Source organism: Scomber scombrus, chromosome 22, assembly GCF_963691925.1.
Source record: "Scomber scombrus chromosome 22, fScoSco1.1, whole genome shotgun sequence".
In the NCBI taxonomy this organism is placed as follows: domain Eukaryota; kingdom Metazoa; phylum Chordata; class Actinopteri; order Scombriformes; family Scombridae; genus Scomber; species Scomber scombrus.
The window spans coordinates 17,810,230-17,824,367 of record NC_084991.1 but is presented as its reverse complement, the minus strand read 5'-3'; the positions used below and the strand labels follow the sequence as shown (position 1 = coordinate 17,824,367).

Sequence of the window (14,138 nt, the reverse complement as noted above, 5' to 3'; positions counted from 1 at the left end):
CATGTGTCTGTTGTATTTGAGAAGCTGTTGTTGGTATTTGAGACCAGGTTTTGCAATTAAACTGCCACAAGAAATAGCTTTTGTTAGCTTCTTCGCCTCATAACCCAACCGAGTATTCAAATTTAATGAACACTGTGCAGTGTGTGTTATCTGGTTACCAGACTCAAATTACATGGGCCAGGGTACACAGCACAAACACACATATCTCACACACACACTGTAAATGTTTGAGAGTGAAGTTGACCAAAATATAGTACTTTTGCATAATTGATTAAAATGTTGTATTTTGTTTGCACTTTAATACAGAAGTACGCCTACGGGGCTTTGATCCTCTTAACATTGCTCACATTGAGACTACTCTGTGTGAACACTGTATGCAGGTGTGTGTGTGTGTGTGTGTGTGTGTGTGTGTGTGTGTGTGTGTGTGTGTGTGTGTGTGTGTGTGTGTGTGTGTGTGTGTGTGTGTGTGTGTGTGTGTGTGTGTCTGTATAAATTGCTGGGTTTGCATATGCCTCAGAGAGAGCTTGTCCCCAGGCTTGTGTTTGATGTTGTATATTTACACCTGAGTGTGTTTGTGTGACTGTCTGTGGGTCTGTCTGGTTGTTTGCTTTGCATGACTGAATGCTTCAGTCAGTGTGTTTATGTGAATATGTGGGTGAGACAGAGAGGGTGAGAGAGAGAGAAAGAGAGAGAGAGAGAGAGCATGTAGGAGCTGCTTCCACCTCACAGCGTAGAGACAATCAGGCTATGCTTCAGCGATCAGTGGGAAGAAGGGGAGGAGTGGAGCCATCTCTACACTACCATCATTTATCACTGAAGACAGAAACCAAAACTCACCTCTGCCTACACATACACATATACTAAGGTGAAGCGGAGGAGAGAGAGGAAGGAGGGCAGAACAGTGAAAACCCTATATAAAAAAGAAGAATATTTGTTCCTAAGATATACAGAAAAGCCAATGTAATCATGTTGAAGGAGATGAAGTTGGGATAAAGAAAATATGTGGCTAAAAAAGGAATGAGGATGGTTTGTCGACTGGGGCAAAGCATGAAAGAAAACAGTGAGGGTGACAGTGTGGCAGGCTTAAAGCAATGGCTGGGATTTGAAGCCTGTGGCCACAACAGCCACCAAGGTCAAAAACATATTCACCATATGACCATTTCCCAACTCCTTTATATTATTGACATTTTGGGAAAAATCCTTATTCACTTTCTAGCTGAGATCAGCCAGTCTTGGATCTTTCCATTAAATATGAACCAAGACAGAGACGTTAGCTTAGCTTGGTGTAAAGCCTGCAAAATAGCTTTGCTCTGTCCAAGGGTCACTGATTAACACATTCAATCTCATTAGTTTAATTTGTAAAAAACGAAAGTGTAAAAAACAAAAGTTGCAGTTTTATGTTGGGTTATGTGAGGTTGTCATGACACAAAATCCCTTGTTCTTCTTACACTTTGGATTTTGTAAAAATTAAACAAACACGATGTTAATTAGTGAGCCTTAAATGTGTTGTTTGTGTGTGGCATATTTCAGAGTGGATTTGTGTTACCTTTGAACAGAGCCAGCCTTTCAGACTTAAAGCTAAGCTATGCTAACCGGCTCCTGCTTTATATTTAATGGACAGATATGAGAATGGTGTCAACTTTATTAGTATGCTTTGCAAATTGTCAAACAATTTCCATTAGTAGGACATTTTCGAGCTACCTGCTGGGTCAGAAAAATCTGTCATTTCTTCCCCCATCTGAATAACACTTTAAATTAATTACTTTAACACAACAAACACACAAGCATTTACATTCATTTACATTCTGTGTAAGCTTATGGAAAACATTTAAAAACCTCAGCTCACAATGCCAAACAGGGAGGATATGATAGACTGTATCTAACATCCCACTTACTGCAGCTGCTATCACATCTAAAAAATTGTTTAAATGATAATGTGCAGTGTCACATGGCCCTTAATGCTGTTATTTAGAAGCTTTTCCATGTAGTAAGACCAAACAAAAAGAAACACAGAACCATATGTTCTCTGTCTTTGTTTCCTTTGGTACAGAACCTAGTCACTCAGTGTTTTTGGCCATCCCACCCCTGCCCAGGTACTAAGGGCTCTGAGCTGCATGGGTGCATCGAGGACACATCTGCCCCAGAGCTCCACAGACACACACAGCAAATGAGCACTCGCTGTCATATTGCAACACATCTGCTTGATGTACAGCAGAGCTGACATATTTTAATACCCTACGTGGTGTGTATTCTCAGTACAGTGGAGCTAAATATACTGTTGGTCTTGCAGTCATTTTCTACATGTGGGCTGACGTAATGCAATTCTACTGTATCATTTTGTTTACAGGTTAATATTGGTGCTTGTGATGGTGTCATGTTTCAAAAATGTAACATGCAGCCTCTGTGTGTTTTCTTGATTTATTATGGGGCAAATATATTACACTCTTTTCATCACATGCGGTGTTCATGATGACACCAGTGTTCAATTTATTGTAAGAGGAGAGGAGATGAAGAAGTCATTGTCATTCTTCTGGCTGCAGTCAACCTGATTTCCCCACATGCTTCTTCAAGCCTTTTGCTGTTCATTAACATATTTGACAAGATTAAGCATTTAGATATAAAATAATATATCCTGCGACTTTCAACTGAAAAACACAAAGCATATGAAATATTATTCATGTTATGAGTCATCCAAAGACCTTCAATGATAAATCCTACAGCATCTGCAAATAATTTATGTTGGAATATTTTCCATTTAAATTGAATATATGGTATTTTGGAATTAAATTGGATGGATAAAGATAAAGTTACTACTATCTGAAGCCCCAAAAATAATAATTCTGATGCCGGTATATCACATCAGTACTGAGAAGCTTTTATGTGAACATGTGATGTATACATGTGTGGGTTCATACAGTATACACATTTCCACAAGCCTTTCAGTAGAGCCCCAGACTCTTTACTCACAAATAATATTTACAACTATCTCATTTAGTTTTTACTTCTTAAAAAACAAAACAGAATCTGAATATAGGACCAAAAAAGGAAAAAAGAAAAGAAAAGAATCGCTGACCCCAGCTGTCCCCCATTTTCCACTCAACATCGAATCTTTAAACAGTCATACCAAACGTATTTAGCCGAGTTAGTCCCCTTTAAAAACACATTTTCCTCCGCTGATGTCTTCTGATCACCTGTCAGAGGCGGAACATGCGCGGTGGGCATGAGAGCAGAGATGCTGATGGAGAATCTGCGTCAAGACACCCAATGTTACACAGAAAAGAACGGAAGTGAGACAATTCTGGCTTCGATATAAAAGAATTAGGATTGTCATATTAGAGGTTAAATGAAGTGTTAGGATGCCCGAGAAAAACTAGAAATTGCGTCCAGACTGTTGGAGCCAAGCTGATTTATTTCCAACTTATCTAGTTGAGTTATTTTGTCATGTATAAGGTATAATTTCGGTGTTTAATGCTTATTTTAACCACTGGCTCCACATTATACTGGTTAGGGATGAAGCAATTGCAAAAAACGCAAATCATCCATACAGGGATGCCGTTAATTAGGGTTTTATTTCGTAAAGTCTTCCGGAAACCACCTCTTGTGTCTATGAGCAGTAGTAAAACGGAGAGACCCCCTCACGGAAAACTGTGGTAACTGGTGTGCAGCTGCAGAGATGCACGACAGAGAAAAACAAGGATAAATCAGGGAAATGGAAAGACAGGACAGGGAAGGAAAGTAACCACTTCAAATCAATCATCTGAGATGTTCCGAGACACCGAGAAACACCGTCTTCGCTGCTTACTTTGGAGATAAAAACGCGGAGAGAGCTCGGATCGTGCATTGATCCGAATACAGGAGACGGGAGGGGTCGATCATGGGGAACGAGGCGAGCCTGGAAGGAGGCGAAGGGCCGCTGACTGGGCTACCGGAGGGGCTGGCACCTGACGGGAAGGGTGGCTTCGTCCGGGTCCCCGATGGGACTCCGGTCAGCCCGAGTGAACTCACCGAGGAGGAGAGGAAGCAGCTCGCAGCGGCGATTTCAAGGGCGCAAAGCAGGCAGCCTGGAGGCGCAGCAGCTGCAAGAAGGCAGGGCTTTTCTTTTTTTAATCAGCAATTTATGATGCACTTAAAATATCCACACTAACCAGACAATGATACGTGAGAGGAGAACGAATGGATGTGTTGTGGTTGTGTGCAGCATCATTTGGAAAGCTGATTTAAGGAGGCAGGGAGCCCGTTCACGCCCATATTAATCCCCCTCAAAGGCACCAAGACATAAATCCATTCTTAGAGCTCACTTTAATGAATTATCATCAACATCTGATGATCTGCATGATTGAGAAAGGCTCGTTGTCTCTCTCGCCCAATAATACATGGTGGCACTTATTTGTAATGGACACATCCAAATTGATAAGCTGCGCCTTTGATCATTGTGTATCTGCTGTTTTTACAAGGATGCACAAGCCTCGTTGTTACTACTCAGCAAACGGTTAATTTCTAAGACATGATATCTGAAACGAGTCTAAATTGGTCAATTGTATGTGTCAGCGTCCGTGGTTTCTCTCTCTCTCTCTCTCTCTTTCTCTCTCTCTCTCTCTCTCTGTGAGATCAGAGAGTATGAGACACACCTCCAGTATTTGTGCGAAATTTTCGAAATGCCTGCTGGGTAAGAAAATCTGTCGTGCCCAGTGTATTTTTTTTCCCATCTGAACGACGCCTAAACTGCCAGCAAAACAAATCTGTGTCTTGTGTCCGCTTTACTAATTTTGTATTTGCCTAATATTGGATTTCAATCGGAAATGTGGTCTCTTGTGGAGAAGGAGGCTCACATCTGCAAATGAAAACTATATACTCCCACCCCCATTGTGCTTCAAATTTTCATCATTGTACATATAATTGTGAAAGATTCCTCGATGTCAGACGGAATAGCACGATGCGAGGTGTCGTCAATTGGCTCCAATTGAAAGAATTGTTATTTATATCTGAGCTGGAAATGGGGGGAGGGGTGCATCAATATTAATATGACTATAAATAGAACAGCAGCGTTAATGTCATCACTCATAGACTTCCCTCCTGCTGCTTACTGCTTTCTCTTCATTTAAAAGAACGATTTTCTTCTTTTTTTCTGTCGTTGAGGCATCAGCCTTAGAATGAGTTTGGTCGCTGTCCGTGGTGCTGAAAGCCACGCTGCAGTGGATTAGCCAACAGCTGGCATTGCAACGCCAGTACTTGAAATGTTGGTTGGGTTCTTACACTGTAAAATCAGGCATTAGTCAGTGTTCCTTTGAAGTAGAATCAGCTGAATCATATTGGTGTATTCATTACTGTATTAAACTTTATTGCCTGGGAGGGTAATTTATATCAGACACAATAAAAGAAGCACCAGGGACTTGCAAACAGCATATCACTAGTGAATAACAAAACCAATCAGTCCATTAGTCAATTGATGCATTTGTCTAAGGATCCCATCGACTTTAACGTTTATGCTTGGCAATGTGCATGCAGGTTGTCTATGTTGCCTCTCAGCCCAAGCTAACACAGACATCTCAGCTTACACCTATAGAGCCCAGCATTTCCCTCTCTGTCTCAAGACCTACACTCTACGTCTTTCAGCAGTATTCACTTTCCTGTTGGTTTTACCCTGAAGCTGCTACCTACACATAATATGTTCACTGATGTGTTGAAAAGATCTGAGATCATTGAGCCAGTGCCATGGTCTTCATTTTTATTATTAGCACAATGATGGAGTTAGACAATATCCCAAGCAATACTGTTAATAGTTTTTTTTTTGTTATCTAAAATGAACTGAAACATGATGTTGGCTTGTTGAAATCTTATATTTTTGGCAGTAATAAAGATGCTTAGTTTCTAATAGATTTAGTTTATTTTGTCCATGTCAGTCAACTGTTTATTTAATGTATTTAATTTCATTTATTTCAGACAGTGTGAGCAAGTGTGTCTTATTTGAGTTTTTACAAAACCAGATTGGAATCATGAATTCAGCAGAAAAAACTACTCAGGCCATAGTCTTTGTGATTTTTATTTCAACTGATTACCACTAAACTATAAAGATATTATGCCTTTAACAGAAGGTTGTCAAAAGAATCTCAGAATCTCAATATCTCAGAATCGTCCACATAATGACGTCTAGTTCACAGTTAAGTCTGTATTTGGTTTTCCTGGGCTCTGGGTCAGTTGGTGTGGACTTGGTTTATGAGACCATTTCACATTTTGCCAGAGTAAACAGATGAACAGTAGCAATAACAGCAGTGCTGGCATGCCGTGGTAGCCTGTTGACCCATCTCTCTCAGTCCCATTGTTTCCTGTCATATTTCAACTGTCGCTATCCAATAAAGGCAGACAGTCCCCTCCCAAACAATATATGTATATATATAAAAACAGTGCTAACAAAAGTCTCTTTTTTCTTTTTCTTATTCTCAGACCTTCAGAATCTGATGCCCAGCAGCGACCCCAGCAGGTAGGGGCCTCCAGAGGCCCAACAGGTCTCAGTAAGAGCCGCACTGTAGACGCCTTCAACCAGGGTCCAACTGGCAAGCCCGCACCGGGCCGCAGCCCCTCCTCCCTCAGCCTTTTTGAATCCAGATTCCGGCAGGAGCCAAAAGACACTGCCAGCAAGTCATCCGGCATGTTTGGCTCCAGCTTCCTCAGCGGGGCCAACCCCCTTAGTGCAGTGTCATCTATGACTTCCTCTGTTTCGTCCTCCATATCCTCTATGGGCGATGCTGTCAACATGCCCAAGCTTGGACTATTTGGGGATGAGGAGGAGGAAGAGGCATCTACAACACCTGGAGGAAAACCACCAGGCAAGGGCCCTCAACAAGGGCCAGGTCCAAAGGGACCACAACAGGGAGGTCCCCAGAAACAGGGTCAGGGCTCCCCTGGACAGGGGCCAAGGCCAGGGCAAGGCCCCCCTGGACAGGGGCCAAGGCAAGGGCAAGGGCCCCCTGGACAGGGGCCAAGGCCAGGGCAAGGGCCCCCTGGTCAGGGGCCAAGGCCAGGGCAAGGGTCCCCTGGACAGGGGCCAAAGCCAGGGCAAGGGCCCCCTGGGCAGGGACCCAGGCCCGGTCAGGGACCACCAGGCCAGGGGCCACCAGGTCAGGGGCCCAAATCAGCTCAGGGTCCTCCTGGCCAAGGACCCCCTGGGCAGGCCCCCAGGCAAGTTCAAGGGGGACAACCAGGCCAAGGACCCCCAGGACAACAGGCACCCAGACCAGGTCAAGGACCTCCGGGTCCACCGGGTCAAGGTGCCAAACAAGGTGGTCCTCCACAGCAAAAAGGTGCCCCCCCACAACAGGGACCTGGGAAGCCTGGACCCAAGCAGCAAGGGCCACCAGGTCCTGGGGCTCGTCCTGGGGACCCAGCTAAGAGTGGAGAGCCTCCAGGTCAGCAGGGGGCCGGAAAGCCTGGAGGTGGACTCTGTCCATTGTGTAAGACCACCCAGCTGAACACGGGATCTAAGGACCCGCCTAATTACAGTAACTGCACTGAGTGTAAGAACCAGGTCTGCAGCCTCTGTGGGTTCAGCCCCCCAGACTCAGCGGTAAGAGATAATTACTTTATTTTATTTTCTTCTGTCTTATTTTTCTTTCGTCAAAGTTTTAAAACTGTTTACAAGTCATGATTTCAGTAAGGTCCTGTGAGTTATTTTGATGTTTACATTTTATATTTAGCTGTACATTTTCCAAATGATGAAAATCAAATGGTTTAACACTGTTGTCTATACTGGAATATTGTTTGCACTCTAATGATATCCAAAAAAGCCTATATTTTTGATGGCAGATGGTGAAATAGGTCATACATTATTATGTCTGCTTTGTGTTGACTATGGAATGATCTAGTCAATTTGCTAAATACAAGTTACACTGCAAAAATATAACCCTAAAAGCATATTTACTCTAGCATTCAGATTAAAAACATACCTTTGATATGTTAAAAGAAGGAAATGCTGAATGGTCAAACTGATATGAAAAAAATAGCATTACTTGACATCTTATGCTGGTATATTGTCAACAAGGCATGTTTCATTTGTTAGAAAAAACAATCTAGTTTTAGCATGAAAATTAAATGAGTTTATATTTTTGCAGTAGGGTTGAATCCAGTACTAGTTTATTAGCAGCATAATGCTATTCTCTGAGCTTGGTATAGGGATTGTGTCTCATTAGAGTGGCACATGATTTGAGGAGCTGAGAGACCATATGGACCCAGGCAGTGTTGATCAAGGTGACTCATGTCATGGCCACAGGAAGATAGTGCGCCAGGCAGTGACGAAACACAGTCACACATGGACAGTAAACACTGATGGGCCATTATTAGTACCCAGCAGTATGATTGTTTCCTTCTGTTTTAGCTTCTTCTTGGAATTTGGTACTAGGCAGATCAAGATTGAGGTCAATTTCTTGGTAGATTGATCAACCCAGGAAGGGGATATAACTTGACGTTCACAACAAGGCCTAGAAAATGTAGAATAAAGGCTTCACCAATTGAATATCGGTTGAATGGATGTTATCCTTGTTTACATTATCTGCAATAAGTACTATTCTGCACAGGGAATATGCACATTGTTCTATTGTAGATAGTGATCAAACTGTCAACATTGGCCTTTTTAAACACTGGTTTACACAAGAAGATATCCTGTAAACTGAACAAGGAGCACTGTGATGTAGTGCTTCCTGGGGCTTTTTTTTGTGTGGGTGGGGGGTGGAGATATACTATATTCTAAAAAAAACCAAGAGAATGGAAGACATCTGTTTATCATGGTGTAAACAGATACAGTACAGATGATAAACAGAGTAATAAACCAGTATTAGGCAAGGCAAGGCAAGGCAGTTTTATTTATATAGCGCATTTCATAAACAGTGGCAACTCAATGTGCTTTACATAAAACAAACATTTAACAGAAACAATTGAAACAAGTATTAGTATTACTTGTTGCTAACAGTCTGTGTAATATACTAAAATGTTCCTCTGATTGATATTTTTTGGGTCATTGCTGAATTAAAACAATCATGTGTTGCAATGGTTTTTATCCTAATGTAATCAAAACAATAAGAAAAAATCCAGTATTACCCAAATATGAACCTTTGTAGTTAAACATGATTAATATTCATGTAACTGTTGCCAGATTGTAATTCTCTCATGCCATAAGAAGCAATTTGGCTGGGATTCTACATCATTTGAAGACTAATTGATGGACATGTCTCTGAATTTTGTCCTTTTTTTGTGCTAAACAAACAGAAAAAAGGATATTTTAGGGGTTTAATTGGTTATGCTTGCCTGTGTATATACTGTAATTACACATGCCATTGATGTCTGTGCTCAAGACAGTGTGTTTATTTGTTCCAGTCAAATCTAACCCATCATCTGCTTCATGCACAGGGTAAAGAGTGGCTCTGTCTGAACTGCCAGATGCAACGAGCCATGGGAGGCATGGATCCTCCTGGCATGACAAAGCCCAAACAAGGCTCTGCCCCACCCTCACCTCAGAGACAGACCCCTGGCAAGCCTGGTAAGCTACTGATAAAGCAGCAAAGTACCACCGATCACGGGTTAACGCCACCAACAACACCGAGGCAGAAATCCCCGGGTTCTACCTCTCCAGGACCACTTTCTCCAAGCTCCTCAGCAGCAGGGTCCCCCAAAATTGATCCTAAGACAGGTCGCCCCATTCAGCAGAAGGCCAGTCCTCAGCAGTCTCCAGCTAAAGCCAAACAGGAGTCCAGTTTCTTTGGGGGGTTAGGAGGTATCAGTCTGGGAGGCTTGACAGATGCAGCCAAACCTGCTGCGGCTTCTTCACAAGCTTCAGAGTCCGTTACGGGGAAACTGTTTGGCGGGTTTGGTGGATTGATGGAATCGTCAAAGCCTCAAGCGCAGGCTGCACCAAAGCAGCAGGAGTCAGTGACTGGGAAGTTATTTGGAGGTTTTGGAGGGTTGACAGAATCAGCAAAACCTCCCGCTGCTGCCTCTCAAATGTTCAGCTTTGGATCATCCCTCTTGAACTCAGCCAGCAATCTTGTCACTGGAGAGGAAGGGAAGGAAGCAGAATCTCCTCCTGGGTCACCGCCAGACTCCGGACCAGGTTCCCCTGCGGATTCTTGCCCTGACTCCCCCTTCTCTGCTCCTGGGTCACCACCTGATTCAGAATCTGCTCCTGACACCCCACCTGCTAAAACCAAGAGAGCCCCTAGGACCTTTTCTGTAGAGAAGGAGGAAAAGGCCCCGGCAGCTGAACCTGCTCCTGCTTCAGTCCCCATACCCAAGGGAAGCTGCCCTCTCTGTAATGTGGAGCTGAACGTGGGATCAGCAGACACACCCAACTACAGCCTCTGCACCGAGTGCAAGAAAAAAGTGTGCAATCTGTGTGGATTTAATCCTACTCCGCATTTAGGAGAGGTAAGAAAACTTAACAGAATTGTAGTTTTCAAGACTTACAGCTTCATGTGCTTTCAACACCTAACAGTAATGTATGCATTCTGTCGTATATAAATAGCACACAAACATCCTGTACATGTTTCATCTAAATAGGTCACTGTAAAGATACCATCAGGAGCTGCAGAGTTTTCAGCTGTGCATTTTTCCTCACTTTCATCTAGCAGGGTGCTCTGAGAAGAGGAGAGCGTGTTATTCGTTATACCAAGAAGATTAGTTGAGCCCAAATAAACAATAATGTCATCCACACCTAATTGACAACTGAATGAATTGATGTGGCCAATTACGCTGCATTTTAAAATGCCAGTCTCATTAATATCCAGCTTTCTTTGGTGGAGAGGGCAACCAGAAATGTTAGGATAAATTAGGTTGTTTAAATGGACATCTCATCATCAAAGAGCACTTTAAACAATTGACACTTGACACTGAAACTGAATACTGTGTGCATGTGAGTGTACAGTATGTGTGTGTGCTTGTTGGAATGCCCGACTTTCATGCTATGGTTAGTATTTCTTTGTTGTGGGATGTTGGATGCATGCTTACACTGTAAAAATATGTAAAGGTAAATGTTTGCTTGTGTATGATTGCTTATATGAGTGTGTTCATTCATTGCCTTCGCTTGCCTAATGATGACGTGGAAACCAAACACCTTTGGCCTGCTTATCTTCCCTAAGGTGTGGGGACCAGTTTGATGGTGTTAACATGGTGTGTTGTCTCATTTGGAAGCACCATCATGAGACTGTGTGTTGACTTTCACAGAACAGATGGTACTCTATGGTTTAGGATCAGTATATTATAGGAATAGAGGCCAAAAAGTGCTTCCGGTTGACTTGGTTTCTCAGCATGCAGGCAAAACATATTCACATATGCTAAACCCACTCAATATTCCACGCAAAGTATCCTAGTTATTGCCTATGTACTGTGCGGCTCATAATTTACACATTCATTGAAAATGATCAGCCATGCATGATAAATAAACTAAAGCCGGAGGTCACTTGGGATCTATCCTCTTGACATAGTCATGTGATTCAGGGCATGATCACATGTTTGTCAACCAGCCGCTCTATCTTAGCTTCACGTGATTGCTACTTTTTTAGCTGGCGGTTTAAGTGTGTCTTTAGTAATCAGCTAAGTCTTTCTGGCTCTCTGAAGAGCCTTCTGTAACAGAGAGAACTAAGCTGGGAATGAACCTCACAACTCTGTCACATCGATGTACAGGAATTTCAATTCTCATGGGAAATGAACTGTTATTTTGTAAAAGGACATGGCAGAAATATTGTTTTCTAAAAATATATAGTTTTTCCCTTTATTTCCATTAGCTTTGCTTTAATATGAAGATGAAATCTACAAATGAAAATGATGTACACAATTGTTTAGGTTAGCAGAATAAAATGTGTGATCCTATACTGCAAAATTGCTCTGCCAGTTTTGCCAGGTCTTTGGACTTTGAAAACCTACAATGACTCTGTTATCAATAGTTTTTGGTGTCCCATGCCATTATTGTAGATCTCACACAAATATAGAATTCACTCTTACAGTATACTTGAGTTATACTTCAGATCATGGCCATATGACCAAGTGGGTAGTGGCAACTAATAGAACAGCTAGGACAATCTGCTAGTTTCAGAAACCAGGAAAAGACAATACAGATGCTATGTCACAGTATTACGATATCTAAAATCTAAGACAATATCTAGTCTCATATCACGACATCGATAAAATATCAATTTATTTCCCAGTCCTACTTTTTTCTATGGAATACGATGAAGAATATTTCTAATTCTTGGTTGAGTTGTCTAAGGAAATGGGAATAACATTTCTTATCCATTGGTAGCCTGGCTACCATCTGTTTACAATAGTGAAGGCATTATTAAGGATTCATGTTCTTTTAAGTTTTCAGATTCCTTTTCTACAGCTCTTAATTGCACATGCTTGCTGGGATAATGAGGAGCTGAACTGCACAATCACTTAATTGAGGCCAAGCATGGGGAAAAATGTAATTATGCTGGGAGAGATGGGCATCCTAGCCACTGATGCTGTAATTGGGGATAGATTAATTCTTTCAACAACATCTTGTCTCAAAGCCAGAGTAGTCAGCTCAGTTTTGTTTTTAAGAGGGATGTAGTAAGAACTCTTTAAAAATAAGTTTAATTGGAGTAAGAATCATTTTTGATTCATCCAGGACAAATAAGATTAATGATTCACTGAATATAATTGCATTCAGTTGAACCTGAAGTTAAATCTCTAAACATAATTACCTTGTAGAATATGGCTGTAGAAGACACACATACACAACACCTTGGTTGAGTCATTCACCCTCTATGTAATGTGCCTCACTTCTGTGTCATTGGCTGTCATAATGTCGGCTATCAGCAAGGATTCTTTGCTGACGCATTTGAGTGGGTCAGAGTGTGTATGTGTGTGTGTTATTAGTATTATTGTTGAGTTAGCTGTGCATGATGCAGACTGGGAAGGCCATCACTGAGAATGTAAAGGGTGAGAGCAGTAGTGCATGGATACTGTAAGAATCAACACGTGTGCGTGTGTAGAACTAATCTCTGTATCCTAAAAGGATTTAAAGGGCAACAGGACACATCTCATTTCTATTGAGGCGTGATCCTAGACTCAGGTGTCTGTGCTTAATCCTCATCAATATGAGTTGTGAAAAAAGGCTCCTCAGAAGGAAAAGCACTCAACCTTAATGGTTTTGTTCTTTCTTTTTCTACATCGCAGACCTACACCTTTCTGTTTTTTCCCTCCGTTTCTTTTTTGTCACCTTTTCCCAACATCTTGCATAAGCTCCCTCTATTTTGCATCTTCCTTCTCTGTATCCTTTAATCTTTTCTTATCTTTATAAGTCCTAGAGGAGACTCACTTAATGCCTGTGGGTTTTTTTTGGTACCTATCCTTTTAAACAGTGTTTTCTCTGCGTGAGACTTTCCCTCAGTGGTGCTATCCTCTGCTTTTCTCACTGTCACTTCCTTTGATGTAGGGAAAGTCTGTAAATGTGTGTCTGTGCCTAGTTCTGCTCAGCGATGTTACTGTAGCTCAGGCTCCATGTCATGTTGCCCTTATCAGTAATGAGCATGCTAGTCGGAGAAGTCTAACGTAAAATGGGAGAGGCATCACTTTGCTAACAAGCACGAATCAAAGAATCCAAGCTAAGAAAGGAGGCTGTGAGCTACATCCTGTATCACCTACACCAAGAGCACTAACTAGATCTCAACCTTCTCATCAAGCTGCAAGGAATACTGAGTCATAGCCACTGACTCCCTCCCATTTTGAAGCTTGATAAAAATCCATGGTTTATGTTTAGGCTCTAGCTTAATATCCAATCATAGATACAGTTGTGCAGCTGAATGCGCTTGAGCTAAATATATAGTCACCAAATTGCGGATTTTCTTCATGGTACAATTGTGAGAATTTACAAAACTGATGAGGGAACTTTTGGGATTCTGGATGCAGTGGCTACACTCAATACAAGCAAAGCTTAAAAAACATATTGTCTTATGTTTACCTTCCTTTCACACATGATAAATAAACAAAATGTGCAGATAAAATTCAAAGTGTGTAAATAAAGGCAGGTTTTGACTTGCTGAATGCACATTGCTCACATTTGATGGAACTAAGGTAGCATTTCCCCCTGACTCTAGATGAAGAAAAAAATGTATTTCTGAAAATGTCAGATCATT

At 41.8% G+C, this 14,138-nt stretch overlaps 1 protein-coding gene across 1 annotated transcript in view; it reads left to right on the top strand.

Annotated features, from left to right (window-relative positions):
- Window positions 1-3,874: 3,874 nt before the first annotated feature.
- The window catches only part of pcloa (piccolo presynaptic cytomatrix protein a), a 53,069-nt gene continuing 42,805 nt past the window's right edge, over window positions 3,875-14,138 (top strand). Inside the window, exons 1-3 of the mRNA XM_062443813.1 lie at window positions 3,875-4,086; window positions 6,442-7,561; window positions 9,397-10,410. Coding sequence (XP_062299797.1) covers window positions 3,875-4,086; window positions 6,442-7,561; window positions 9,397-10,410 — 2,346 coding nt within the window. The remainder of the gene's footprint in view (window positions 4,087-6,441; window positions 7,562-9,396; window positions 10,411-14,138) is intronic.